Below are 27,938 nucleotides of genomic sequence, written 5' to 3' on the forward strand. Positions count from 1 at the left end.
GGGAGGAGGAGTATCTGTTGGATCCACTGACAATAAAGGTTGGGGACTTGGCTTGATCCAATTGGCGCTCTGTGTCTGCTGCATGCTGTTGAGTGCTTTGGCCTGATCATATCCCATGCTGAGTAGAAGACCTGGATAGAAGCCCAAGGATGAGATTTTAGTTGCCACTGCCTGTTTCCATGTGGATTGAAAATCATCCCTCATGGAGTGAGCAAGGCCAAGGGGAAAAAGGATAGTCTGAGCCAATAGTTGAGTATGGTCACCCACACTCTAGCCTCCATGAGGCCCATCTCTAGTCTCAGGGTGGCATTAGAAACACATTTTGGGACTTGAAGGGCTGATCTTAGAAATTTGGATTGTATAAGTTCTAATGATGCAAAATTGGAGAACGGGCCCAGCTGAGCACCATAAAGATGTGCTATTGGCTTGGCTTCAAATAATTTGAGTGCTGCAGGAATATAGTGGCCACCTCTTGTCTTGAGGAATTTAAGAATAGCAGATGAACTCCTCTGTGCATTTTCAGTAATGTAGTCCCCATGGGCTTTCCTACTGCTGGCAGAATGAAGGACCCCTAGGTATTTGAAACAGGAGACCTGCTCAATCTTGTGGCCATCGATGCTCCAGGAGTGGCTCTTGGGTCTTTTGGCAAATGCCATGATTTTAGTTTTTTGATAACTGAGTTCTAGCTGGTCTTCCTTGCAGTACTGTGTTAGTGCTTTGTTCGTTCTGATGGCCCACCATGGAGTTGATATAGAAATTGAATAAGAGTGGGGCCAATATGCAGCCTTTCTTGATACCTTTCTCAGTTCCAATGGTGCTGATGAGATGGCCCTGGGGGTTACCTCTTACTTTGAGTGAGGCCCCTTCATGAAGCATACATATTAGATGAAGTATACGGTCAATTGAGGAGGCCTCCAGTTTTTCCCATAATATAGCTTGGGAATTAAAAGCTGCTTTGAAGTCCATGAAAGTGGCATAAAGGGAGGTTATTTTGTGGGAGGAATATTTTTCAATGAGATGTTGGAGTACTAGGCACTGATCCATGGTGGATCAGCCTTCCCTAAAGCCAGCTTTCTCCTCTGCAAGTATGTTTTCTTGCTCCATCCAGTCCTGGAATTTCCATTGTAGATGTCTTGCGTAGAGTTTGCTGATAGGGTTGAGGAGGCTGATCGATCTATAATGATCAGGATCATCCTTTTTCCCTTTTTTATATATAGGGACAATGATCGGAAGCCCCCAGTCCTGGGGACTCAGCCATAGGTGTCCATGCAGGTAGAGAGTGAGGCCAGAGTGGGATACAGCCTTCAGGTTATGTGAAACTGGCCTGTCATAATGATACCCATCATTTTATGGCTGGCTGCTTCTTTCAGAATGATGATTAATTTTGAATTCATGTAGAAATATAGCCAACTTCTTAACTACTGTGTGGGAAAGTGTGTCTCTCAGCCAAGTGGTAGGCCTTGTATCTTTATTAATTATGCAAGAAGAGATCATTCTGTTTTGGACTATCAAGGAGTTTAGGCCAATAGCCTTGTTGTGGCTTGATTACAGTATTTCCTGCCATCTAGTGGATATTTCTGTGAATGAAAAAAAAAGATTCTGTAGTTCTGCCGTTTTATGCACATTTAATACTAGGGAATGTATCTCATTGGCCTTGATGGATCTTTATACCTACGTAAACGTGGGCAATATTGAAATAACAATATTGAAGCTTTATATTGTCTCAGCAATGGCTGGGCACGCACACAAATAACAATGGTCATCTTCATTTATTTGTGCAAAATGCCTAACCACGAAATGTAAATGGATCTGTTTCATTAGGCGTCATATAAGCTATTGCCCCTATGATGGTACAAAATAATAAACGATTTAGTAATAAAACTTTTTAAAACTTTGTTCCAGATTTGAAACAATGACGGGGGCTTAATTCCAAATTAGACAAATTATTTTCAAACTGAAAGTTCTAATTGTGAGAGATTCAAACTTGAAGTAGTAGCTTCCAAATTAATGCTGATTTTTTTTTTAAATAAATGATAAATCAGACTTCAAAACCTCTCTATATAATGCAAGGATGTCTCTTGATTGATCCTCAATCAAACAGAATCAGAGATCCTATTGCAAGGATATTTTATCTCCATTTTGGTTTTGTGCATAGAATATCTACATCAGCTTTCCCTAACTTGTAGACCTCTCCTGAACATTAACCCCAGTTCCCATTTTAACTTTTGAGAGAGTTGATGTCCAGCTGAAATTGTCTGAAATAGCCTTTCTGCATCTGAAGCATAATCTACTCCATAACTTGTGAAATACAAAAATAGAAATTTGCAGGATTTATGCAAATCACCTTTCAGATACAAATGCCAATGTTCCTGCAGCCACTTGCTCTGCCAAATTCCTGTCATCTTCCTTCTACACAGAGATTTAAAAAAAAATTTTTTTTAAAAAAACCTTAATTGGCAGTTATTTATGTGTGTAGGGACGATGTTGTAATAATTGTAGTCAAGAAAGCTTTAATGCCTTCATCACCAAATTACAGTGGTCTCAGTTAGAAGAGAGTTCTCGCATGCTTGCACTTCTGATGGAAAAATTGGAGGGCAGCTATGCCCCGTGTGGTGTACTGGTCAACCGAATTGACTGCAAAAAAGATTTGGAACCAAAGGTTTGGGTTTCACCGTCCACTGTCTAGTACGTTATGCAACTGATCTAACCGTAGGTGCTCAACAGTTAGTATGTACTGGAATTTGAAACCTGTTTATTCAGGACTGTGAATGATGCCCTATTGACTGGAGAGGTTTAATACCAGCCTTCTCCAATCTGGGATCCTCCAAATTTAAATCTCAGAATTCCCAGTTAATGCTCAGAATTGTGGGAATTGCAGGCAAAAGAAATCAGAATGCCAGACTGGGGAAGGCTGCTCTCTGTAATTGCTAAGAATTCCATCAGCAGCTGCTGGTACTGGAATACATTTCTTTAAACACTCTCTCAGTATTCCCTGCCTTCATAAACCTACCTGTCCTTTCTTTGCCTTTAGGTGGATTCCAAAAAAGCAGATACAAAGGGACGGTCCAAAAGCAATGGACTGCTGTTGCTGTTCCAAATTAGAAAAAGAAACAGAAAAAGAAACAAACAGGAAAAAAAAAAAAAAAGGAAGGAAGGAAGGAAGGAATTCCCAGCAGATGGAATGTGAATTGGCAAGAGAGTTGGAAGAAAGCTGGAAGAGAAGTCTCCACTGTTGCTTTAGCAACCCATATCCTCTAGCGTCGCCCAGAGGTTTCTCACCTTTTAGAGTCTGGTGATATGCTTTTTTGCTAAATCAGTTAACTATTTGCAGGAATAAGGTCCTGGTACTCTTTCACACACATTCATAGTAATAAATCTTTTAAATCTCCTTTGAAAGCCAGCTCATGCTGAAACTAGCTCTAGGATTTCCCAAGAAGTTCATTTTGGAAAAAATCAAGTGCAACTATGCTTTAGCATTTCCTTTTCCCACCAAGCCTTTCTCAGCTGAAATGTCCTCTTCTCCACCAACCCCTGCCAGAAAAAAACATTCAAATCCCTTACTTTATATCCAGCTATGGGGGAAACTGTGGCCATTGGAGCTGGAGGGCATTTCAGTTGAACGGTACATTGAATTTGGGGAATAACTGGGAAAAGGTTGTTTGGGACAGAAAAATTCTCCTCTCCCAGTGGCATGGTCCCAACCCAAATCACACAGACTTACTAACTTAAATTGCCATTGGAATCACAGATCTCACACTGTCCTTTCCATTCTGGTCCTCTTCCGGGGGGAATGTGGCTATCATTTCCTTAAGTGAATAATGCATTGTGTGAAGAAGGGCTTCCATTTGTTGACTATTTCTGTAACTTTCTGGGTGGAGCTTGAATTCTGTATGAGGTGGTGTGGAGGGAATTCACAGTGCTCTTTCCTTTTCATGTGTTCATCACAAGCACCTTTGCTCTCCTGCAGGAACGCTGAGTTGCAACATAATTCTTCTGGGTTCTTTTCTAGATGAATCATTTTGTCCCTTGAAGACTTCTATGGTTCTTGTTTAGAACAGGAAGTGTAAGAACATGTTTTTTCATTCTAGGAAATGTGTCCTTGTGAAACTTAGGAATGACAACTTCAGGAGGATCATTGTAATATTTTATCAATTCCTATTATTACATTCTCTCTTTCTGATGCTATTTGCACAGCTATGCATCCTGGCATGGTATGGCTGTGTTGGCATAAATCACTGAGTCACAAACTAGCCCTCCGTATTTTTGCCAGCAATTTCATTTTGCCCAGTCTGTGTGGTTACTGTGAGGTTCAGTATGTCATACAAAACCAGAAAATTGGACAGAGTGAGCCATAGATAAATAGATTGCACAAGTCTAATCTGCATGTTACAATGTAGGGCAAATAAACTTACAACAATTGTTTTACAGAATTATAGAGTTGGAAAGTGCCAATTAGTGCCAATCAGTCCATCAAGTCTAACTTCCTGCTCCACGTGGGAACCCAAGCACCTCCAGAATGTTCAGTCTCTTCTTGAACGTATTCAGAGGAACCCACCACCTCTCTGGATCATTAGTTCTGCTGTCCAACTGTTCTTCCTGTTACAAAGATTTTTAAAAATTCTGTTGAAATATGCCTTCCTATAATTTAAATCTCTTATTCCATGTCCTGCACTGTAGAATGATAAAGGTCTCAACCTTGTTCTGGGTGATTTCTTCTTAGGTGTTTGAATTTCTCTCCTTAATTTTTATTTTTCAAGGTTAATGAAAGTCTCATTCTCAAGTCTTCCCATCTAACTTCATAGCAAAGTAAGATTTATTACAGCCACAGACCATTGCTCAGAAACTCTTGAGAGGACATAGTCTCCCTTGTTATGACCCTTCTCTGAACTTGCTCCTCTGAATCCTTCTTAAAGCCTGGCAGAAATGAACACAAGACACAAAGCAGAGCTTGACCAATACAGAATAAAATGGAACAATCATTTCCTGTGATTTGGAAGCTATACTGCTGATGATTTGGTCCAAAATTGCATTTTTCCCCCTAGCCACATCAAAGTGCTGACTCTTATCAGTCTGCAGTTCAGTATGTATTCTAAGATCTTTTTCACCAGTACCTTCACCAAGCCAGATATTCCCCACTCTATACCAGCACATTTGAATTCTGCTTAACTACAGAACTTTGCATTTGTTTCAGCAACATTTCATTCTGTTATTTTCAGGCTATTTTCTAACTTACCAAGATTGTTTTGAATTTTATTTCTGACTTTTAAGGTACCCACCCAATTTTGTGTTATTTGCAGATTTGGTAAGCATGTCTTCCTCCTCTTTGTCTAAGCCATTAAATTATTGTTAAAGACTACAGGACCCAGGATTGAACCGTGTAGCGTCCCACTTGATACTTCACTCGAGTTTTATGAGGAATCATGTATGGATACACATTCCATGTGATTCTCACACTTTCCCCTTTGTGAATGCTGGTTAAGTATAGGAAATGTATTTCATCCACTTGAAATAGTCCTTGTGAAATCGTTGTATTTTTGTTTGGAAAGAATGACTCATGCATTGAGACTTTTTTTTTTTTTTAACAAAAGGTTTTAATAGCAGTTAATTACTGGGGAAATTCCATGTCAAGATTACAGCACAAAGCTTTGAATCTACTTTAGGTCAAGCCATGCTACTATCATGATCCAAAGACCTGTAGTTCACTGCGTAAGGGAAATACAAGCTGAGTTCAACTTTTATGAAAGGAAATGGAGAGTAAAGAAAGGTATTTTTATTTTGTAATTGTCTAACAGATATATTAACCTAAAACGTAAGAAGGATACAGCGTGCTAGCACTCTGTTTTATGAGAGGCTCATTCAGTGCCCATTTATAATGCATCATCGCAACCACCAAGAAAGGGATGGGAACCTTTTGTTCTGTGTAATGGTCTGTGGGAATATCCTTGAGAGACAGGAAGAGGAAGAACCACACCCAGGGCAACAGTCAGATAGGAGACATTTCAGGCCACCGGAAGAATAAGGGTTGTGGAAAGCTTCTCAGAAGGGACCTTCCCTAATTCCCTGAAAAGTAAAGGCAAGAGAAGGGGAAAATACTTTCAGACTTGCCAGATTCTGTTACTGTAACCTTACAATAAAGGTAGCGTCAGTCCTCATGTTTTTGGTTTCTAGTCCGGACTACCTCAAAGGACTGACATCCAGTGAGAGGTGCAAGTCCGTGGGATCCACAAGGCATGGTGAAACCAAAGGAAGCACATGAGATTGAGGTGAGCAGCCTACAGCTTGGGGATGAGTGTGGCTTCCAGCTCCCATCCCTTTTTTTGCCGGTTGGAACCCCTCGAGTTTTCATTGCTAACATTCAGCAGCAAATCCTTGAAGCAAGTTGGAGCAATGTCCTGCTTTTGTTGTTCTTGTTGAGAATAAGGTCATATAATCAGACAAAATCCAGTTTACATGATTGACTTGATGTAGATTGTGGTTTGATTCAAATTTCTGACACTGATTGGAAATCACTCCTATTTAATCCAGAGGTCTGAACCGAATCCCTGAATCAAACTGAGGGCAGAGTAGGGGTGAAACTAGAAGTACCCTCACTTTAGTCCCAAAATTGATATTCCTACTCCCCACATAGAAAGCCTTGTTTCTAACATCAAGAGGAAAGCCTATATGGTTACAGCCTTTTAGTGTGTTTTTCCAAGCAGGAAACTCCCAATTCCAATTCCATAAAACTGGAGTGAAATATCAACTACTACTGGAGAAGGAAAGGGTTAAAATAAACTTCTCTTTCATGGTCCCAGTTCAGCTCAGCTTGGGTATCTGCAATTGGTATTTTACTCTTGAAGCACTCTGTTTTGTTGGGAGGGGGAACATCTGCATATATAATTTTCTTAATAGAGCAAATAGCTTTTTGAATGTAGTTTTCACTGAGGAAATAGTGTGGGTGGATGAAGAACAGACATGAAAATAGTGATTAAATGGTACCTCTGTAGTTCTCCACCCAGTTCCTATCCTGCTTCTTAAATTAAAGATTTTCTTTTTTCTTTTTGTATGCAGCGGAAGATAATATATTTAGGCCAGTCCAACAGCTGACCTAAATCCCATGTCTTGGACAGGGGTGTGACAAAAGGACTGTATTGTTCCTGTTCTGCTCAGTGTTACCGATTTGAGACTTTGCAAGTTAAGGGGGTAAATATATCCCCATAGTTAAGGGGACATTCTTTAACTTGGAAGTACAAAACACAGGATTAGTGGTGCAAATGGTATAAAACTTTAGCATAAGTTTATCTGTAGAAATTAAACTTTGGTGTAATCAATAGAGCTCTAGATACTGTTCATTTTAAGACGATTTATAACTTGTAATTATAATTTGTTATAATATGTATTGAAAAGGACATTGCCCGGGGGAGGGTTATTTATTTATTTTTCATTCTGTCATTCATTCTTAATATCTCACGCAAATACCGAATTCTCTCACTGCTGAAAATCGAATTACACCACACATATCAAAAATAAACATATACAAAAATAAACATATCAGCAACAGAAACTAAAACGAAAGAACATCTGCTTCTTTAAAAGCAGATATTTAAAATGCATGAAGTACGTGGATAATTCCCGAAATCATACCGTCTGCAGAGAAAGCATTGTATATTGGGGTAAGCAAGTCTTCTTCAAGTTGAGCTCAACTGCTGGTGCCTTCATGATAGTCATGATGTAGTCTATGCTTAGCAACAATACAAAAACAGTTTGCCACTACCTTTTTGCTGATTTTTGGTTTTGTTTTTGACTTCCTAAGTTAGCCTACAGCCCTGGAGATCTTCTATCCCTGTACTTAGCTTCTGAGCCCAAACAGGGCAAATCAGATGCTGACACTGATTACGTGTCAACCACCACCATTTTGTTGTGGTGGTTTTATTTGCCTACACACCGCATGTCATTCTTCACTTGGAAGGAGTCCTCCATGATCTGCATGTCTATTATTCTTGTAAAGCAGTGATCCTGCAATTGACAAAATACCCCTGAGGTAGCATAGTGTGCTTTTGGGAGGAAGTTCAACAGGGAATATTGCTGTATCAACTAGTCCTGTTACTGATGTTATGCATGCTGACGTACGCCGTGTCGACATAGCCAGTCCAATTTGATTACACAGTGACATCTGAAATACAAAACAAAAGGATGCTGCCTCAGAATATGGAAGATAATGTAAACCAACCAGTTGTCATTTTCGGATATAGTGCTGACAAAAATGGGAATGAGAGATCAGTTTCCAAAGACAGCTGTCTGTGGAATCAGTTCTGCTACATATCACAACTGTGACTTTTATCTGAAAAGCCTTACACTTTTATGAGCATTTTAAAGATTACCTCTTTTAATCTTCTGAATGGCTCAATTCTTCCTCAATTTTTTGCTTAATGTTATCAGCAGTGATATGAAATTTAAGTTCTCTCAGAGTGGTGATTAGAGTCTTGTAAGCATCTTTTATCCCATGCTTTTGGTACCAACATTCCAGTAATTTTATTTTTTGCTCAGAAGCATCATGCAAATTCTCGTGGTCGATCCCATCGATTTGAACCCTATGAACACCCAGTTTCCGAACAAGCATTTTGACTTCATTCAACGTCATCTCATATGCAATGTCAGCAATGTAAAGGCTCAAATCAGTATCTGTAAAGGAAAATAAGAAAAAGTGCATGGAATTGCAATAACCAATGATATATAAAAAGGTAAATAACATTGTCCTCAATCAACTTTAAGTATGATCCAGAGACATCAAAATGATAAGAAAGTGAAAAGACATCACCCTAACAACTAAGGTACATATTACACAATAGAAGTTTAACTAAATTTAAGCATGAACGGTTCCCATACATACAACACGTTATGCAGCATGGCAAATATAATCACTTACAGTTTGGCTTCGATGGGGGCCTAAATGTTTACAAATATTGCAAATTAGCAGATGTACAAAAAGGGGGAAGCTATAAATCTATTAGAGTTCTTTTTTTTCCCATTTTCTTTTTTCTCTTTTGCTATTTGTGGTATTTTAATTCTTGTTAAATTTGTTCTATTTTTTCTTTTTATTAACATTTATTTTATGTATTTATGTCTATTATATGTGTGTGTGTGTGTGTGTGTGTGTGTGTATACACACATACATACATACAGAGAGAGAGAGAGAGCGCGCGCAATAATACAATGGAAATTTTAATATTCATTAATTCGTTTAAGACCAAAACCTTTATATATAACAAACACTTTGATGTGGGTGCAGGGGAGGTACAGTATATATTGTTAAGGCCATGATTTTCCCAGATGTAACATATGGCTGTCGAAACTGGCCTATCAGAGAGAATGAACAGCAATAACAACAACAACAAAAACCTTGGTGCTGGAGAAACTTGTTAAGAAAGGCATGAAACAAAAGAAATCGAATAGTTTGGATGTCTAATGCAAAGGCAAGAATCATTAGAGAAGATTCAAAAGCAGTTTTTAAAAAAGGCCAACAAAAGACAAGGTAGCTAGATGCTGTCACTGATGACAGAAGAATGAGCTTACAAGACTTCAAAGCAGTAGTTTCTGATAGAAATACTCCAGAAACAACATTCATCAGCTAATGAAGAATCAGAAGCAACAGAATGACAGAATAACAGTGCCAAGGGTCTAAATACAGTGTTCCTATATGCTTAATAAAAAAAAATTGCACAAGGTCCATAAGGCATAAAAAAGCTACAATGAATAACAGTTTCTCTGCAACACCTATAGGTTTCTTTCTGGATCGGATCTGGAAATCCTCTTCCCAGTCACTCATCTGAACACATGCAGACAAGAGGGACATGTAATGGAGCCTATGCTGTCCCACTGACAGTCTCCATGCCCCCAACCTTTCCCTTCCTCCAAACTTGCTCTTTCAGCTATTCTGTGGTCCATCACAGAACCTTGTTGTCAAAACACCAGTTAAGGGTTAGATGAGGTCGCTGATCAAACACTGAATGTGCATGCCACAATGGCTGCTAATCCTCTCAAGGGCCGAGGATGGCATTTAGCAACACAATGTCAGTGAAAGGAGAGAAAACGGTGGCAACCTCTGCTGAGCTCGAAACTGGTATTAGAAGCTGCATATGGTTCGTAAATTGCTCAGTGGGACAGGTGAGGGGAAGCAAATTTTTTATCTGGAGCAAATCCTAAAGCCTAGGTATGAATACTAAGAATACCAGCTGTGCCCAGAGAAGAACTGCAGTACTGAATTTAGCAAGCAAGCAGATTCATTTAGGGTTAGGAAGCACTTCTCCCTTGAGATCATTTGGTCCCAAGTTATATTAGAAGGTCATCACAAGCATGTATGAATTGGGCTTAAAAAGAAACGAAACCAGTTCAGCACTGGAGGTATGTGTCTCTATCAGGGCTAAGGTTACCATACTTGGATGCAAAAATCAAGAGAACCATGAGACGGCCTCAAAGAGTTACTAGATCTAGTAGTCCTAGTCAAGGCAAGTGACATGAACAACCTACCTACTACACTCTGCATCAGTGACAGACAGCTCAGTCCGGAACAAATGTTAGTGATGGAATGATATAACCAAGCTGTTACTATAGCCCAATTTATGCCCAAGCATAAAAGCAAACACATACAAACATACAGTGCAATGACTGTGTTTTGGATTTTTACATACCTGGATAGAGTTCCTTAATTTCCTAAAAGGAAACAAATTAAAAAAAAAAGATGAACAAAATCCATACAGCTTCCTGTTACTTCTATAACACTCGTTAGTGCAAATTCCCTAAAGCAAATACCATTTTTTATTAGTAGTAGGCAAAATTGTTGTTGTTTAGTCGTTAAGTCGTGTCCGACTCTTCGTGACCCCATGAACCATATTGCACCAGGCCTTCCTGTCCTTCACTGCCTCCCTGAGTTTGCTCAGTTTCATGCTCAAGTAGGCAAAATACTCTACAGTATTTTGTTCCAAAATAATCAAGTTTCAAACCATATCCGAAGAACTTCCCACCAAAAGCAACATGCTTGGGTTGAATTCGATCCTGTTCTTTGTAATAGAAAAGTTGGGTCCTGATGTCACATTATCAAACAAGGGGCTGACTCTGAATTCATAGGAAATTGAAAAGATTTACCAATTATACTTTTAAGTATTTATAGGCCTGGACCCATGGATGACTTAATCCCTTTTCAACCAAATTTTCAATTTGTGGTGAGGAGAGCAAATAAACAACAGGAATCTCTACAAACTGGAACAGTTCATTGAGCTACCTTGCCAAGAGGCCAGCTGAAACGTGTATTGAATTTTATTATATACTCAGGAATCATTTTTTAGTTAGAACTATCCCAGGAGAGATGAAGCTTCTGAAGTTAATGTTTCTAGCTTGATTTCTGGCGTTCTGTTTTATGCATATACACACCTTCTAGTTACATGAGAGAAATAGTACAGCATGAAGTTCTAAATGCACTCCAAAAATGTGTGAGAGAACCCATTCTTTATCTGACAAAGAAAAGTGCATTATAGTTTTGGAGTGTCTAAAGGGCCCCATTCCATTTTTTATGGGGCAGGGCTTTGATCATGGTCATAGCCACCATCTCTTGACTTTTCTGACCCCAGTAGATGTCTCTGCACAGATGGTCATCACCACTGATTGGGTCCAACACCTCACCTAAAGGATGGGAAAGGACATCTGGAGGAAGGCCCCAAACTATTTGGAATTTTAAAGATAAGAACCAAAAGGAAGTATTAGCGGTAGAAAAACACCATTACCACCATGAGAAGCTAGACACAAGCGAACATAGTATGCAACTGTTGGTTCAATGTCTTCGTTTTCCCCCATTGACCTTTTTAATTCTCTGGATTACTTCAAAAAAGGAGGCTTACATAGTGATTAGGGTCCCCGTGAATTGGATTCTTTGGCATCTTCCACCTTTTGTACCCTACAAAGGAACACAAAGAAGTATTTTCTAGATAGTCTTCAAATAACCAGAATTGGCATATTAGGAATGTGCTTACACTAAGTGTGAAATGCAGCAATCTAATGTAAAATTATGCTAATTAGTAGCTTTGTATTTCTGAACATTTGAGTCTTTTGTCTTGTAGTGGGGAGCCTGGTACTATTTGTATATTATAGCAGAGAGAAACATGTTTTTTTTTTAATCTGGATAGGACTGACAAATTTGAGGACAGGTTACCTTGGTATGCTAAAGATCCTCACATTGATTTTATATTTATTTGATGTGTACATTCACAAACCAGATGACCCTACCTGATTCTCTCTGGGTACTTATTATAAGTAATATTTTATCACCTTTTCACCAAGCGTAAAACCATATGAAAACCAAAGTGAGTAATATATCTTAACTGTAATAAAACCTGTATGCACTAACTGGACCTTTTTTCCAAAGTACACAAAGTCCCCCCTCCCCCAGTGTACTTACTGAGTTGCTCTAACAATAATTATAAAAAGGCTTGCTTAAATTAAAAATTCTGATTTTTTGGGGAAAACACTGTACACCTGTCATTTTTAAAGCTTAAAAATTAATAAACCACTACATATTTTCTATTTTATCATCTTATCTATAAGATAATATATCCCAGTCATAGTGTAATTTGAGCAGTGTTCGTTTGGTCTGTGCAGGCTGGCATCGTCTTCAGACAGTATTTCTTGCTTGCAGTAAATTTGTAATTTAAGTGAGCTTTCTTTTCCCTGCCTTCTGACCTGTTCTTGGCCCTGCCCCAGGCACCAGATCCCTTTGTTATGTTTTGTTTTTTTGGCTGAATCCGGCATCATAGCTTTATGGCAGGCTCTGGATCCTTTCACTTTCAGCAGTATTTCTGGGTCTGCCCATATTAACCAATCGGATCATTCTTAATGTGATCTTTTGTTGAGTTAATTTCAGATAAAGAGACAGTCCAGGAATGGTCCCACTTTGTGGGGCAGGAATCATACTTAATGCTTTTAAAAAGAAAAGAAAAGAAAAGAAAAGAAAAGAAAAGAAAAAAGCTGAGACCTACAAAAAGAGGGGTTATTGAGAAGAAGCAGAGTGCATCATGTATATCAGTAGGTTGTAACAGTTTGCTTGTTTTTTTGGAATTTGTGATGAGCTGAGTTCTCAAACTTACTTTAGTTTACTACAGTCTGCTGCCTTCAAAAGGCAGGTTATTGAAAATGGATGTTGGGAGGGGGATCCAAACATTGAAGTGAGATGGCATATTTGGCACTGGGGCTGCAAGTTGCCAGTGCCTGACAAGGACCTTGTGGTTGCCTCCCATTGTTTAAGGATATTAGTTGTGCCCAGCTCCATATCCTATTTAGTGTGCAAGCTACAAAAATCTGGTTGATGTGTTTTAGGACAATAAAGGTGTAAGAATGTAAGAGCTGGTTAGGTCAGGAACAACAAGAGCATACGATCCAAATTTTGCCTCAAAGCAAATATTGATGGTTGAAGTGCTGCCAAGATAGATCTTCCCATTTTGGATGCACTCCATAAGGGGCCATAATTTTAAATTAGGTGATGCCAAAAGCTAGAACAAAGTGATGGGAGATACTATTGGATCCCTTTCAATTTGCTGTCCAAGATGAGAATTCCTCTCTATCTCAAAGAAGAACCTTGACTTCCAAAATTGTTGGAAGAGGAAACAATTGCATTTTAAATGTAGATCGAAAGCTTTGGAAGAGCTGTCCCTCTGCATACTTGCTGACTTCTCTAAAAACAATAATAAAGCTGAGAGTATACTGTGGTTTTTAAAAGAAAGTTATATCTACTTACATAAAATCCATAAAATCAGTCCCACAATTACTGTGATAACAGCAGAGAGAACTATCCAACCACGTTGTAAATTCTCTGTGAAGAAGAATATTTAATAAAATCATATTTTCCAAATCCACATGAGTCAATTTGCAGATTTCTGATTCTGTTCTGTTAAAAAAGCATTTCACAGACATGACGATTAAGCAACAAATGAACTGTTAAAAATGCAAACAGAAGCCATGCTCATTAGAACTGTAAACATTCCTTTGAATGAAACAGAATACAATTGATTACCCATTCAAGTTACTGTGTCAATCCATGGAAACTTAATTTTTTTACTAATCTCATGTTGATTTCCAATTATGTCCTGAACAGACATAGTAATAGCATGCAATACACTCCATAAGTAAAGTCTCTCTTGAGTGGAGCTCAGTTGCTGGTGACTTCATGGACACCTCCAAGAGCTCTATAGAGTTATTCAAATTCTACAGAAATGCTCAAACTTTTCAGAAGATCAAGTTTGATAGTGACTCTTCAGAAGATTGGCCAAGTAGTTGCAAAATCCAGGGGTACAACTGATGAACATTACTGGTGTGGGTTTTCACCACTTTGATGTGAGAAACACATGAAAAGAGTAATTTGACTCAAGATAGATTTTAAATTGTTTCAAAAATGAGTCCTAGGCCTAATATTCATTTTGTTTCCTTCCATTCAGTTCACCCTGTTGAGCAAATTAATGAGGAAGCAGATTTCTGAAATTCTCCATGGGCAGAAGAAGAATGAAAGAGGCAGGAAGAAAGCAGGTGAGATGGTGGGATGAAACTCAATACATATTTCTTTGTGCAAATTGTTATTCGTTCATAATGCTTGCTGACATTCAAGGGTGGCTTTGATGCCTTCTGGGGAAGATTGACAGAGGACCCAGGCATCCATTGGAAGAGAAGAGGCAGACAGCAGCATTCCTTAATTCTCCCTTCTCCTCACCACTTCTGAGGCCATTCCAAGGGTTTTGAATGGAAACAGTGATGGAAGGTAGCCCTTCTTTCAGAGCTGGCAGAAGTCCATCTAGCACAAGCTTAGATCCAACCATATTATTGAATTTTAGAGAGAGACTGATTTTGGGCTCCACTGCTTTTCAAGTCTCTTTTGCTTGCTATTGAAAGGAATACCTAAATGGTAGATGGAGCTAGGGGTAGTAATAGCAGAGAGAGAGTTTGGACAGATTGGCTCTTAGAGATGCTAGGGGCTGGAACCTGGCCTTATACATATCCAAATTCAGTTCTTCCCATGGGTTTCAACAGGGTGTGTGTCAAAAAACTCAAGATGGGGCCCACAACCATGTGATCAAAGCCCCACCCCTTTTTTACGTGCATCAGAAAAAGGGGTGGGGCTTTGATCACATAGTTGTGGCCCCCATCTTGAATTTCTTGACACCCCTGCAGACATCCCTTCCTTTCTGGAGCTTTAATCAAATACATTGATAGTTACCTTTATTTCCGCATACTGTGTTTTGCTTTTGGGTGCACTTTTCTACAATGATGCCATTTTCACACCTACAAATAAAGCAGTGGATAATAATGAGGAGGTTCAGTCAGAGAAAGCTGTTCATCCTTCCTGAGTTTTGGTATATTCTGTAGTCCCTTCAGGGATGAAACTGGTGAGAGGTGCAATGAAATGTTTACTGTCAAGGCAGGTTCCCGCAATGTCCATCAATGTGTGGAGAGGAACTTCAGGAGAAAAAAAAGGAGACCGCACATTCTGCTCTTCGCTGCCTTCTCAGCCGTAAAAAAGAAGTTCTGTGGCAACCAGCATCAGTTTTAGGATTTCGCTTACCCTGCCAGTTGCTGATATGAGTCAGGAGATTTGGCAGTGTGTAAATCCAGTAAATAAATAAATGAATAGCATTTAAACCCTGAAAGTTGTAGCAGAGCCCTTGCCATTAAAAAAAAAAAAAAGTTAGATTTAAAATGACAGCAGTGATGTTGCAATGCTCAGAGAAAAGGCACGTTCTGTTGGATAACCAAACATCAACCCGTATGTCAGGCGTAAGATAAGGTCACGTATCCGGAATTACCCAGAACTGAAGCACTCCAGGTTTCACACGATGAAGAAAAATCAGATTATGCCAGTAGGAAGCAGAAAAAAAATCTTATCAGATTTTACAATGAGGTAGTTCAGCTTAGTCCTTGATGACTAGATGAATCAGAAAATACCATTGCAATTTGATTCAAAAATTCAAACTGAACCATTCTGTTGGATTGATTCGATTTAGACTGCTGATTCAATTTGGAAAAATCTGTCTTTATGTCTGTGCAGAGGGGTCTGAATACAATCAGAGGTATCTCCTTTGATTCAGCAATTTGAATAAATGTGCCAGTTCAGTTAGCTGATTCATTTTAATCAAGCTGTCTTTTACTTTAATCTCCACAAAAAATATTTGCACAGCTGTAGCTGTTACCTTTAAAAAAAAAACAAACCCAAAAAATCACAGATTGGCCCGAAATACAGTAACATATGAGACAAGTGATATTGGTATTCTCAACCGTAATGCGCCACCTGGTGGGTGGAAGTGATTGTGCATCTTCTCTCTCAGAGGTAAAGACAGATTGAAAGAGGCCTCTCCCGGTATATTATAAAACCTACCATTCTTTCTGGAGAGTAAGATTTAAGATTTAGAGAGAGTAAGGCAGTAACCTTATATGGTACAGGTAGAGAGTGACAGGATGGAAATTAGATGATCTGTCTTGTACCACCTAAGCTGCTTTAATATAATGGTGGATGCTGAAGGAAAACTTGGTTATCCATCTTGGATAGCAATGTCTATAGAAGCTGAAGAGCCAACATCTTGTCCTTCATCTTAAGCAGAAAAATACCTAGGGTCATCTATGCATCTTACAATCTTCTCACATGGATAATCCGTGTATTTGAAACCAGAATAATTATAGAGTTACACTTGTATGTGGGAAAGTTGTGTTAGGACTGAAGCAGATGAGATAGGAACTACAGATGGTCCTCGTTTAACGTCCACTCACTCAGCAACATTCAAACTTAGGAGACCGCTGAACAAGTGATAGTTATAATTGGACCTCCTACTTACAGCACTTGCAGCGTTACCACAGTCATGTGATCATGATTTGCGTCCTTCCCTGCTTGCTTCCCAGAAGCAAAGTCAGTGGGGAAGCCAGCAGGAAGTCAAAGGTCACGGTCACACGAGGTCCTCACTTAACAACCTGTGTTGTTTTTGAAAACTATGGCTCAGTTTTCATGCCTGACCTGCCAGTAAATCTTAACACTCCAGGCCCTTAATATTGTTCAGGATCTGATTTCTTGGCAGAAGTTTTTCTGATAACGGCTAGATTAGTTCCTTTACTGCAAACCAGATGATGCCATTATTCACACAAAAACTCTGCATCCAGTACACAGCCAACAAGGCAATATAGATCAGGGCTTCAGCATGCAAAGTCTGGGTTTTTCCTTCTACTTATCTTAAGTCAAAAGATAATAGGCCTTTATCTTCAAGGCCATGCAAATACATTCTCTTGAGCCTGAAAATCGCTACAGGTAGTCCTCATTTAACTAAGCTAATTGGGACCAGAAACTCTGTCACTAAGCAACTCGGATGTAAGTTAAAAAACCATGTGACTGTGCTGCTTAGCAGTGGCAGTTCTGGCAGTCGCAGTTGCCTCATTAAACGAGGACCACACAGGTTGTTAAGTGAGGACCTCGTGTGACCGTGACCTTTGACTTCCTGCTGGCTTCCCCACTGACTTTGCTTCTGGGAAGCAAGCAGGGAAGGATGCAAATCATGATCACATGACTGTGGGGATGCTGCAAGTGCTGTAAGTATGAGGTCCAATTGTAACTATCACTTGTTCAGCGCTCTCCTAAGTTTGAATGTTGCTGAGTGAGTGGACATTAAACGAGGACCATCTGTAGTTCCTATCTCATCTGCTTCAGTCCTAACACAACTTTCCTTTCCAGTTTCCTCTTTCTTTTACCCCTCTAAAGGTTGTAGACAGCTGGAGGATGTCTAGAGGTCACCCTCCCCATTTCAACCTCCTTGTTAGTTGGCGCCACCAAGGTATCTCCTCCCCACCCCCCCAATTTTAGGGTTTTATAGCCCTCCCTCCTCAAACCTGAGAAATACTGGGATTGGAGAGGATTTCCATCTCTTCATTGGCTGGAGTTGTACGTATATTTATCTCCTCCTAGATTCCTGTCTGTTTCTCCCTGATTGAATAGATTCCCTACTATCCTCACTTGACTGAACAGGTGTTCCCCAATATCAAGGCCTGATAGAGAATAGCCAGATTTCCACTGATATGAAAAAGGGAAAAGAAATGGCTTAGAATTTAAACCCTGGGGGAGGCAAACAATTACAGTGGTACCTCGGGATACGAACTTAATCCGTTCCGTGACTCTGGGCGTATCCCGAGTTGGTCGTAACCCGAAGGAAATTTCCCCATAGGGTTCAATGTAAATCCGGTTAATCCGTTCCGCCCTCTGAATTTGGTCGCACCCCGAGGCAAATTTCCCCATAGGGTTCAATGTAAATCCGGTTAATCCGTTCCGCCCTCCGCCCGAATTTGGTCGCAACCCGAGGCAATTTCCCATAAGGTTCAATGTAATTACCGTTAATCCGTTCTGGCGTCCACGGACCACACGGAAAGCGGCCGGGCGCGGCGTGGTGCGGCGCGAAAATGGCCGGGTGCAGCGCGGCGCGGCGCGAAAACGGCCCGGCGCAGCGCGGTGCGAAAACAGCCCGGCGCGGCGCGAAAACGGCCGCGGACCACGCTGCAGGGCCGGAAAAACAGCCGCGGACTACGTGGCACGGGCGGAAAAATGGCCGCGGACCACGTGGCACGGGCAGAAAATGGCCGCGGACCACGTGGCACGGGCGGAAAATGGCTCGTACCCCGAGGCGGAGTTCGCAAACCGAGGTAAAATTTTGGGGCCAGAGCTGGTCGTAACCCGAAAAATTCGCAAGCAGAGGCGTTCGTATCCCGAGGTATCACTGTATGGAGTATGCATGTGTGTTATGTGTATGTGTATGTATCAGCTTGATTTCTGGGTTCTGTAGTAAGAAATCTCTCTATGTCTTCTTGTTAACAATAAAGCAGCTTATAATATGTTCTGCATATGTGAACCTTTAGCTAATTACTGAAAGGAAGGTTGAATTTCTGGAGAGATTAATTGTCACATCTGGACTGAAATCTATCAGCATCTAGTTTTGTTATTCTTAACAGTTGTACAGAAAACTTACTTATCACATTTATCACAGTGGCGGCAAGGTTTAGTTGAATTGCAAAAGAAATCAGGCTTACACCTACATGTTACATTCTGGTTGCTGGTACAGTTTTTTTCAATTTCCATTCCTAAAATAAATTGAAACATTTTGTTATTCAAATAATTTTAAAAACCTCATTTTTAATACCCACCACCAGGTTTTGAAGACTAGGCACCTGCTCAAGGAAAATAATGCTATTCTTCAAATACATGAGGGGTTTTCAAACAAAAGGCAAAGAATTCTTCTTTGCACTGTCACTGCCCATCTAATATGCACATTTTAGTGATAGATTTTGACTGAACCTTCAGAGAAACATTTAAATCAGAATCACTTCATCTGTAAAACCAATCTTTATTTGAAGCCTTGCTGGTGGGTGGACTGACATCTAGTGAAGATCCTCTAACTCTGCACTTCCTCCATCAAACCAAGGCTTGAACAAAGTGGTTTTCAGGTTTCCCTCCAATTCAAGGATTGTAAAATTTTAAAAATGCTCAAATCTGCATGAAACCCCAGGGACCTGAGTATGTATTTTACTTCCAGTTGACATAAATCAGAACCCAAACGTCTCTTTAAGTTGTATTCAGAGTCATCTGTTTTGCTGCACAGGGACCCAGCTGGTGTTCACAGATAATCTGCAGCTTGTGACAGCCACATTGCAGCTGTGGACTAAATTCATGTCTTAGGCTTTCTGTAATCAAATGCACTTAACATCCTTTCTCCTGAGTGAAATACACTAATGTTGAAATTAAATACTGTCAATTGTACATACCGTGTTCTGTATCACAGAGATTACATCGTAGACAAGCTGTTTTATAGTTATATTCATCCATATATTCTTTACCCTCTGTGCAACGTATGCAGTTGGTTTTATGATTCTCTGTGCAACCTAGAGATTTGGCAACAAAACCTGTAAAAAGAAAATGTTTCAGACAGAGGTCAGTAAAATCCTTCCAAATAGAGCTTGGCAAATTTGGATGGGGGGACATTTGAAATATTGAAAGCCTCCAGCAAGTGTTCTCACAGAATGACTGCTGTGAAACCCACAGGTAATCACAAATGGCACCATTATTGGTACAACTGTCCCCATCCACTAGCCTATCAGGAGTTTTTCTACCCTATCAGCTTATATATACAGTATACGTGTCAGCCCAATGAGGCAGGCCATGTGAGGAAGCTGACTAGAATTATACTTTATTGAGATAGGTTATAGTAACAGAATCTTGCAAGTCTGCCAGTGTTTTCCCTGCCCTCCCTTTTATAACCCAGGGAGTTGGGGGGGAGACAGGGATTCAGTCTGAATGAGCATGGTGTAGGGGTTAAGATGCTGGGCTAGGTGTCTTCCTAGGTTCTAGTCTTCCCTTAGGCACAGAAGCCATCTGGGCCAGTCACCCTCTCTCAGCCTTAGACTGGGAAGTTATAATGGTCTGTGGGAATATCCTTGAGAGGCAGGAGGAGGAAGAGCTGTAGCCAGGGCAATGGTTAGATAAGAGGCAGCTTAGCCCACAGAAGCAATGGGGGCATGGCAAGCATCTCAGAAGGGACCCTTCCTAGTTCCCTGGAAAGTAAAGGCAAGAGAAGGGGGAAATACTTTCAGACTTGCAAGATTCTATTACTGTAACCTTACAATAAAGGTAAAGTTAGTCCTCATGTTTTTGGTTTCTTGTCTGGACTACCTCAAAGGGCTGACAGAAGTTGAAAAACAGCAGTCTACCAACTTGTACTAGACCAAGGTGATAGATTATGATCAGTGAAGTGATCAGTGATCAGTGAAGAGGCCTTGATCTTGCAGTGGTCACACTTTTACCTGAAGCACTGTGCTGTTCAGAAAAACACCCATATCTTTCCTTTTCTAAACATGTCTCTTCTATACTGGGGTTTATCTGAGACCTAGAGGCATTCTGGGAAATAACAAATGATGCCCCAAACTAATGCATTGTTTGGCAGAATGCTTGCTTCCCAGTTATTATTTTAAGTACATGCATTTAAATAAAGTAAAACCAGGTGGGGGATGGAGCTTTGCAAGCCTCAAGTGAGACTACGAGCCCAAGAAAGCCCCCTTCTTGACCTTCTTCAAAGCACATCAGAAAGAAGGATATGGGGCTGCTCCAGTTCCCTGGAATGGACAAACGTTATGATGCCCTGCTGAAACTCCTTAATAGTCACAGATAATGCTGGTGGGGGATGGATCTCTTTCACTGCTATAAACAGAAAGAATGAGAGGAGAGAGTGGCAGTAAATAGCTCTTTTGATAAAGAAGGGCAGTCTGCTAGTTAACATAATCAAAACCGTATGGCAGAGTTTTCATTGTGCAAAGTACAGCTGGGTGATACTCTTCAGCCTTCAGGCCATCTGGACTCCATTAAATGCCCTCCTGGTTCTTCACAAGAAATTTGGAAACAGCTGAAATTGAATTCCCAAGTTTTTGTCATTAAACTAACATATGGTATTATATTATTATTATTATTATTATTATTATTATTAATAATAATAATAATAATAATAATATTTTAAAAGCTTTTTTGTGAGCTGCCTGAAACTATAGAAGGGTTGAATAGTGCTCTTCCTCACAGCTATGTTAATTCCAGGCCACGGGGCAGCACAAAAACATTGTCACATACTTGGTGCTGTCCTCGCTACCATCCTGCCTCAGTGACAAAGTCAGCAATGGGTGCTGCCCTTGCAGATTTAATAGGGCTCAACTTGAGGAATGTGATGGGTGAAGTCTCCATCTGCTAGCAAGAAAAACAACAGCAAAAGGAATGTCTAACCCATTCAACAGAAGATTCCTTATAATGGTGGGACACGGAGGAGACTTTAACCTGCATTCCATTGAGGAGAAATGCATTTCAACTGCTGAGACTCAACCTGGCAAGATCTGAAGTTGAGAGGGCCAGGCAGGAGCACACAGAGGATGCATGCGAGCAGGCCAGCATGTGTAGCCCTGTGCTTTTTCCATTTTTGCTCCCCCACTTTGTGAGAAATATGTTAAGGAGACTTTTATAGCCCAATGAAATAAATTCAGGACATGCATGTCATTGGAATATAGTTTCATCACGGTTCTGCTCCAGCTAGACAATGATGCATGGATGGATCAGGAAAGCAGAGACTGGCCTGCTCATCTTTGCAGTGGGGACTTACTGCTCCTGGTGACCCCTGCCTTCCAACCCATTTCATGCATTCTCAGAAGTGCCTCTAAGCAATTCTAAAAAGGGCAATCCTTAATAGCAAAACAATCACAACATCCAGATTCTTTTCAGCTGTCCACACTGATGTCAAACTTTTTTCTATTTCTTTATGATAATACTTACCAGGCTCACAAAAGTCACAGCAAATACCATTGAATTCATATTGCCTACTATGACACTTCGGCTTAATGTGCATTCGCTGTGTCGTAAGTATTGAACTGCTGTTGTGTAAGAATCTGGCAGCTGTTAAATCAAGAATCTGTAACAAAGGGGAAAAAGGGGTATTAATGCATTGTAGCTTTTGGTCTTGGAGACAGATCTATTCTTAGTGTTGTACCACTAACGGTACTCTGGTGTAAACTTACCTCTAAAGCTATTTTGGAATTCCTTAGCAGAGACTAAATTAGTAAAAAAAATGGAAAAATGAGTGACATGAGCAGAGGATAAGAACACTGATGGGAACAGAATGATGGCCACAATGGTTCTGATGGCACCATTTCATTTATTACAATTCCAAGCTGCTCAACCCCAAAATGACTCTGGGCACCTTCACAAATTAAAAGAACGTGATGTAGGATAACAGCCATACAAGGAACAGAACCATGATTCCACACCTTCTTCCAGCTTAAAGAGGACTACTCCACCATCCTAACATAAAGCCTGGGGAAAAGCCAGATTTTTAAAGAACACTTCAAGGTGGCAAGGTTACCTTACTGATCTCTAGAGAGATGCTATTCTAAAGGGCAGATACAGCAACAGAGGAGGCTCATCTCCTGGATCCCACTACATGACATTACTCCCATCTGGTGGGACTGAACCAAGCCAATTCTTCTGGAGCACACAAGAGAGGAAGACACTATGGGAGACTAGGTTCTATGTCATGTAGGGCTTTATAGCACCTTAAATTGCACTGGAAGTCAACTGGCTACCTGTATCTAGCAGGGATTTACATAGGCATTGCAAGGCCTTCCCATCACTGCTTGTGCTGCCACATTCTGGACCATCGTAGCTTCTTTGATCTCTATGGGATGAATTTATCATATTTTCCCCTGACACAAGAATCCTTGTATGGGAAAAAAGCACTTCCATAGGGAAAAATAATTCTTTTTGATTGATGTCCTGATATGGTTTTTCAATCAACTGATGTTCAGCTATGTCAATATCATTTCAAACTACTTGTGGGAAATTATATTTCTAATGCTTTGCCAGGTAAAAAGTACATTTGCATAGAAAGCTAGTACTTTACAGAATCATAGAGTTGGAAAGGGCCATTTAGTTTCAGCATAATTAAATTAGTAGCAAAGGACTGGCATTGTGAGGAGAAGGAGAAGCTGTAAAGCTTTCTGCACAGATAAAACTTTACTACAGTCAGAATCCAAACAAATCATATTTGTAGATTATTAAATCCTTAATTACAAAGCACACATAACAAACAGGGCAGGAATAACATTATACTCAAGTGTTAATCACCAACCAATAGCAGCTGCTTAGATATTATCTCCAAAGTCTACATGTGGATACGTAACACTTTGCCACAACATAGGTGAGATAATCACTTTTATCTAATGGAGGCAAAGAGATATAACATTGCTTTGAGCAATCTGGGAATTGCAACAAAAGTGGTATAATATTCTTAGTGCAGGGCTCTCATTAAAAGATGCAACAGAATAATAACTCTATTAATCCTACCCCACAAGAACATATGGGATGTTACTAAATCTGTTCCATAATACTGCTGATGGAGGCCCATCAAATCTTGCTTTTGCAAATGCTCACTTATATTATAGAGGTGGAAATGAGAGACAGTAACTGGAAAACTTCCCTCTGAGATGAATAGATCTCTCTTGAACTTCCTGCTTGAGAATCTAATTCTTGCTGATACCTTAATACCACTATGGCTTGCTCATAACCCAAAAAATAGAATTTTAGGGGAGCATCAAAGGAACACAACTTTAAAGGTATTGTCTATTTCCACCTAAACTGAAAATATCACAAAGTATATACGGAACTAAACCATGTGTGTATGTGTTTGTGTATAGGTATATATAGTTCTTGTTTAGCGACCACAATTGGAACTGGCCACTCAGTCAATAAGTTAAGTGGTCACTAAATGAAAACACAACTGTGCTTATGATCTTATTTCAGCTTTCCTTTGCTTTACAGACCTGCAAAGGTTGCAAAAGTTGCTTTTTCATTACCGTCGTAACTGTGAACAGCAAGGCAGCCGCTAAAGAAGGACTATCTGTATAGATGTAGATATAGATGTAGATACATACACAGACACACAGAGTGTATCATAGACAATTTATTATATAAATTAAATGTTCAAATTGGTTACCATTTTCTCCTAAACACTTCCTTACTCATTTGACACATGACCTTGGGACATTCCTAAGTACAGAAAGAACATTTTCTCTGGGAAAAGATATTAATAAAATTAATAAAACTTATTATGATTGGCCTATGGAACTGGTCTTTGGTACACCCTGTATACACACATGCATACATATTCAGCCAATAGTTAACCATCTCTTGTTTTTATTCCCTGCAATCCATCCTCCAACCATAAAGCTGCAGCTGGAACACATCATCTAGGAAGCCGTAAAATTGCTCTTAAGAATTTAGTATTCTCTCTCTCTATATATATATACACACACACATACCTATATACACTCTAGGATAGAGGCCAGTGCTTTCACCTGAAGTAATTCAATGGTGGCAAGTGTTTACCTACCCTTGAAAACAGAAATGTTGAAACCCTTTGCCTATCACTGCTCTAGAATCCCTCTGAGATTTCAGACTTCCCCAGGAGTAAAATTCTGCTCCCAGCTAGGTAAAATATTCCACCTGTTCTACCTTATGACCCCTGGTTATCCCATTATGCAGCTTACCCCTTTCACAAGGTCCACTCATCTTTGACTGCTTATCGGTGGATATTCATTATAGCCAACTGAAGTTTGGGACAGCTTCCTCCCCCTTTTCTTCCCTTAAGGTAGTCATGCAGCAGATGAGGATACTTTTTCTCTTCCTTTAGCCCACTGGCCATTCTGTTTTTCACCTGTTCCCTGCTGCCCTACTTTGGGGTACAACATTTAAGGGTGAAGTTTCTGAACAGTTTCTCCACAGGCTGCATTCATTAGGAGTGGAACATACTGGGGTTATTAGAAGACCATCTGTAGTTTGTATCAATCTTCATTACCAGCCAGCTATACAACTGCAAAGGAGTCAGGGATAACCACACTGTGCAATAGGTGACTTCTATGCCACAACTCTTACATAAACATCTGTCTTAGTCCTGGCACCTGCTCATTCTTCGTCCTTGAGTTTCATGGCCAGAAGGCAATTCATTGCTAACCCTGTATGGCATGAACTGTGTGCCCCAAAAGGGCCCAAGGGATGGATAGGCTGGTAGCTCTTGACACATGAGAATAGACAGCCTTTGGGGTACTCTGAGATTGCCACTGTGGAGACCAAGAGTAAACCTCATAATAAACAAGAACCAGGTTTAGTCCCTAAGTAGTACGGCTGTGCATATCCTTGCAAAAAAAATGCTTTGGAAAGTGCAGGAGTACATATGAAGGATCTCTTTTTGAATCATTAAAGCAGCTGCATCTTTTTCCAGGCTGGTGTGGTGGCTTTGGAAATAGTCTCCAGCTGTCTCCACATACATGTTTTCTCCAAGAGGGAAAAACACGTAGGAAATGGCTGTGCATTCACATGCATGCAACAACAGCTGGAAGCAGTTTCCCAGCAGCATAAGCCCAGAAAAAAAGATCTGGCTGTTTTAATTATTTAAAAAGAAGCACCAAGCATCTCTTCTCAAGGGTTTGCACAGCCCTCCTTCATAAACCCTGTGTCCCTTGCCATCCTATCTAGAAATTCATGCTTTTATTCTCCCATGTATTCTATCTCCTTGCTCGCCTTTGTGCTTTTATTCTAGCAGCACAGGGGGCAACTGGGCATAATATTCTGTAGAAATTCATTCCTCTGGGGATGTCTGGGAGGTATGGTCAAAGAGTCAAGATGGTGGCCATGGCAGTGTGATGGAAGCTCACTCATTTTGTCTGTCCCTGGCACCATCATGGCCACCATCTGGAGTTTTTTTGACCCCACCCTGCAGGCACCCCTGTGTCCCTCAATCAAGAGCGCTAAAATAAAATGCCCTTTTAAAAATTTAATTAAACATGATCTGTTTTATTTCCTAATGCAAAGAGAAGTTATAGTTGGGAACTGTTCAGGTAGAAAGAGCTTTTCCTTCCACAGAATGCCAGGTAATTGAGTGGGGCTACGTTACTTCAAACTAAGGGTGGAAAAATGCATTTCTGAGTGCTACACTGCTACTCTGAGTGGAAATATCCTTTTTCATAGAAAGCTAGTTCATCCAAAAGAGCTGATGTCTCCTCCCTGGTGTGCTACCTTGTTTAAATGCAGGGACTTTTTCACATGAAAGAACACTCAAAAGTCCCACATTTGAAATTAGAAGTGGTTGACCAGAAACAGCTAAAATAAGATGCTGTGGAATCTGAATGACTAAACCTAAAAAGATGCAGAGGTATTTTCTTGTCAACTTGAGTTTAACGGCATATCGTCAGAACTGGTAGTGACCCCTTTTTTTTATACCTCTCCTATCCAAAGGCTTCAGATTTTAAAAAATAAAGTTAACCTTGTAAGTAATTAAAAACAACTTTAAATTATCATAGCTTTGAATATCACACGTAGACAGAATGTGCAGCACCTTAAACCAGAGCTTCTTGTCGTGTCTCTGAAAGACATTTGCCCAAGATGCAGAAGAATTTTAAAAATGGTCAACTTCCTGTTTACAAGAATGAACTCAGAATTACATCATAAATTATTGCAAACAACATATCCTGAGGGTTTTACCTTATTCTTCCTGGTCATTTAAAACCGTCAAATGGGTTCAGTCTGCTGGCAATAAACCTACTGGTAATAAAAGCAATTTGATATACTGCCTACTTCTGATAGTTCGTAAATTTCTATTTCTATAATTAAAAGAAAGAATAATATCCCTTTAATATCCCTTCTTGAACTGTACCACACACAGTCCTCTCAGTACCTTTTTCTTCTCCTTAAAAAAACAAGATTGTTTCTGTGTAAAGCTACCACTCTTGTTTAAGCTGTGACCGTAATGAAGATTTGACTGACTATACTACTCTTGTTAAAAGCAGCAGATAGAATAGTTTCAGCTACACCATGACAGGTCAAAACAAGCAACTGAATCTCTGGTACCAAAAATACCCCTTGCGTGGGTCCTTTAAGGAAGGCAAGAAACACTGGGTCTGGATAAATACTTACAGGGCAGATGATGAAGAAAAGGAGTCGCCTGGCCATGTCGCGAGGCTGGCTCTGTGTAGAGCTGAAAGAGAAAGTGAAACGGGAACCTTTTAGGAGAATGAAGCTCTAATCTTCATTGGCAGCAGTGCAACTAGAATGTCAAGGCAACACCCTCCCTCTTCAGAGCTTCTGGTGTTCTTCTAAGGCAGGGAAATTCCACTCTGCAACAGCTCGGTAGCCAGCAGTACTACCAATGCAACCAAAGGAATTCACCCTTGCACCTAGCAAAGAAAGAGGTATCAAGACCCATCATTGATATATTGTAATTCAATCGTTCATTATGGTCACAGACCAGAATTACAAATAAACATGCATTAAAATGAAATAAAACAAAACATGATAATATATTAGTTAATGATGGGATCATCAGCGG

The 27,938-nt window shown here is 40.0% G+C and overlaps 1 protein-coding gene across 1 annotated transcript; it reads right to left on the bottom strand.

Annotated features, from left to right (window-relative positions):
- Window positions 1-5,596: 5,596 nt before the first annotated feature.
- On the bottom strand, window positions 5,597-27,631 carry FAS (Fas cell surface death receptor). Its single transcript, XM_015890507.3, has 10 exons — window positions 27,527-27,631; window positions 22,337-22,472; window positions 19,798-19,935; window positions 19,005-19,116; window positions 15,230-15,294; window positions 13,760-13,834; window positions 11,871-11,926; window positions 10,668-10,689; window positions 8,361-8,661; window positions 5,597-8,152 (listed from the first exon to the last, which is right to left on the bottom strand). Exons 1-9 carry the CDS (start codon window positions 27,560-27,562, stop codon window positions 8,366-8,368), a joined length of 936 nt encoding a protein of 311 aa, XP_015745993.1. The 5' UTR covers window positions 27,563-27,631; the 3' UTR covers window positions 5,597-8,152; window positions 8,361-8,365.
- Window positions 27,632-27,938: the final 307 nt, after the last annotated feature.

Source organism: Python bivittatus, unplaced genomic scaffold (assembly GCF_059951505.1).
Source record: "Python bivittatus isolate LINGU-HERP-01145 unplaced genomic scaffold, Pbiv_v1 ctg000780_np1212, whole genome shotgun sequence".
NCBI classification, from domain to species: domain Eukaryota; kingdom Metazoa; phylum Chordata; class Lepidosauria; order Squamata; family Pythonidae; genus Python; species Python bivittatus.